Source organism: Plasmodium gallinaceum (genome assembly GCF_900005855.1).
Source record: "Plasmodium gallinaceum strain 8A genome assembly, contig: PGAL8A_v1_63, whole genome shotgun sequence".
Taxonomy (NCBI): Eukaryota; Apicomplexa; class Aconoidasida; order Haemosporida; family Plasmodiidae; genus Plasmodium; species Plasmodium gallinaceum.
In genome coordinates, this window is record NW_021628222.1 from 24396 (window position 1) to 26371 (window position 1976).

A 1976-nucleotide genomic window follows, 5' to 3' on the forward strand; every position below is an offset into this window, starting at 1 on the left:
TTTTTTGTTAAAAGGAAAAATAAAGAATAGAAACAGATATTTTATAGTATATTTTATATACTTTAAATATAAACTTCTTTTTAAATATGTATATAAAAAATATATATATATATATATATATATATATATATTAGCACTAAATGTATAGAAAAAAGAAAAAAAAAATGCATAATACAATTTTGAAGTTAATAATGCAATGTCTAAAAAATAAATAAAAAAAAAAAAAAAAAAAATTTTAATAAATTACCTTTAAATCTATATCAGATTTATCAAAAGGACGACCAATGTTATTCCCTACATAAAAACTACTTTTGAAATTAAACAATAAATTGGAAAATTGTTTCATTAAATTTTTCATTATTTTATTTTTATATATCAAGCAAAAAATTAAATATTTTAAATTTTCATTGTCATTTAATAAATTCCATATTTCTTTTTTATTTTGTATATTCGTAGTTATTTGATCATTTAAAAAAAAATCAATTAAAATTGAATTTGGATATTTTTGTTTTACAAAAATATATGGTTTTGTTTTTTTTAATAAAAAATTTACATATATATCTAATATTTTTAAGCTTATTTTATCAATGTAAAAATTTTTTCTTTTTATATTTTTCGTTAATTCACGTATTTCATCAATATTAAAAATATCAATACTAAGAAGTATGAAACTTCTCAATTCTTTATTCTCTATATTAGAAATTTCCTTTTTTATCAATTCAAAAGAATTTTTAAAATAAAAATTTAAAATTATTAAATATTTTATTGCTTCTAAACAAATATATAAAGCAAATTGTCCTACATTAGGTTTCGTATAAATATCAAGATCTTCAATTCCGTATTTTCCTATTGAAAAAAAGTAATATAAAAAATTTAATTTATTTCTTTTATTATTCCTTAAACTTTCTTTTAAATAATACCTTTTATTTAAAACTGTTTTAAAATTTTTTTTTTTTTTTGTTAAATAATTACACATTTGGGGAGTTAACGTTATTTGATTGAGTAAATAGGAATGATATTTTCTATATAAATAACTGGATTTACATTTCCCAAATTTATTTTGTAAATTCAAAATGAATAAATAAAGTTTGTTTTTTGTTTTATGAGAATTATTTAAATATGAAAAATTACTTCTTTTGGTATCACAAAACAGAGTATAAAAATACTTTAAAGAGTTTTTAAAATTGCGAATTTTTAAAAAGAAATTAGGTAACTTCTGAAATCGTAAGTGATCATAATCATGAACACATGATGATACATTCGTTTGATTAGAAAAAATAATTATTTTATACTCATTTTTTAAATTATATAGAGTGTTTAAAACGTTTTTGTCGTATAATAAATTATTTTTATGTTTATTAAAATGAGAATTAATTAAAGTTCCATCAAAGTCAAAAGACGCAATTTTTATAGGTTTTGATATTAAGTATGATAAATATTTTTTAAACAAAATTTCTTTCTTTTTAATTTTTTCAAAATTATTAGAAAATTTATGAAGAACTAATTTTTTTAATGTTGTTTTTTCATCTATTGTTTGAAATAAACAACAATAATATCTATTCCATTTATTTTCAAAGTTATATCTTTTTAAGTAAAATAAGAATTTTAAATATTTTATGCAAACAGATTTTTTAATTCTTAAATTAGTAAAAGAATCAAATTTTAAGGCCATAATTATCTTTTTTTTCTTATTTTTTAATTTACAGAATATTAAGCAAGTGGAAAGAATTAATTTTTTGTTCTTTATTTTTACATCAAAAATATTAATAAATGGAATATCCTAATTTTTATATTTCACTTTTAAAGTTCATCAATTATTTCATATATAAACTTTTTAATCAATAAATAAAAACTGCTTCATATATTTTCTGAAGTTACTTTTTTTTTTTAATTTTATTTAGTTCTCTTAGTATTTTTAACTATTTTCTTCATAAGATAACCAAGTTTTCCTTTTTTTTTTTTTTTTTTTTTTTTTT

The 1976-nt window shown here is 16.3% G+C and overlaps 1 protein-coding gene across 1 annotated transcript; it reads right to left on the bottom strand.

Annotated features, from left to right (window-relative positions):
* Nucleotides 1–235: 235 nt before the first annotated feature.
* Nucleotides 236–1672, bottom strand: PGAL8A_00110300 (phosphatase, putative; the record flags this gene model as incomplete). The annotated part of the gene is made up of 1 exon (XM_028673799.1): nucleotides 236–1672. One exon carries the CDS (start codon nucleotides 1670–1672, stop codon nucleotides 236–238), a length of 1437 nt encoding a protein of 478 aa, XP_028526220.1.
* Between the last annotated feature and the right edge of the window lie 304 nt (nucleotides 1673–1976).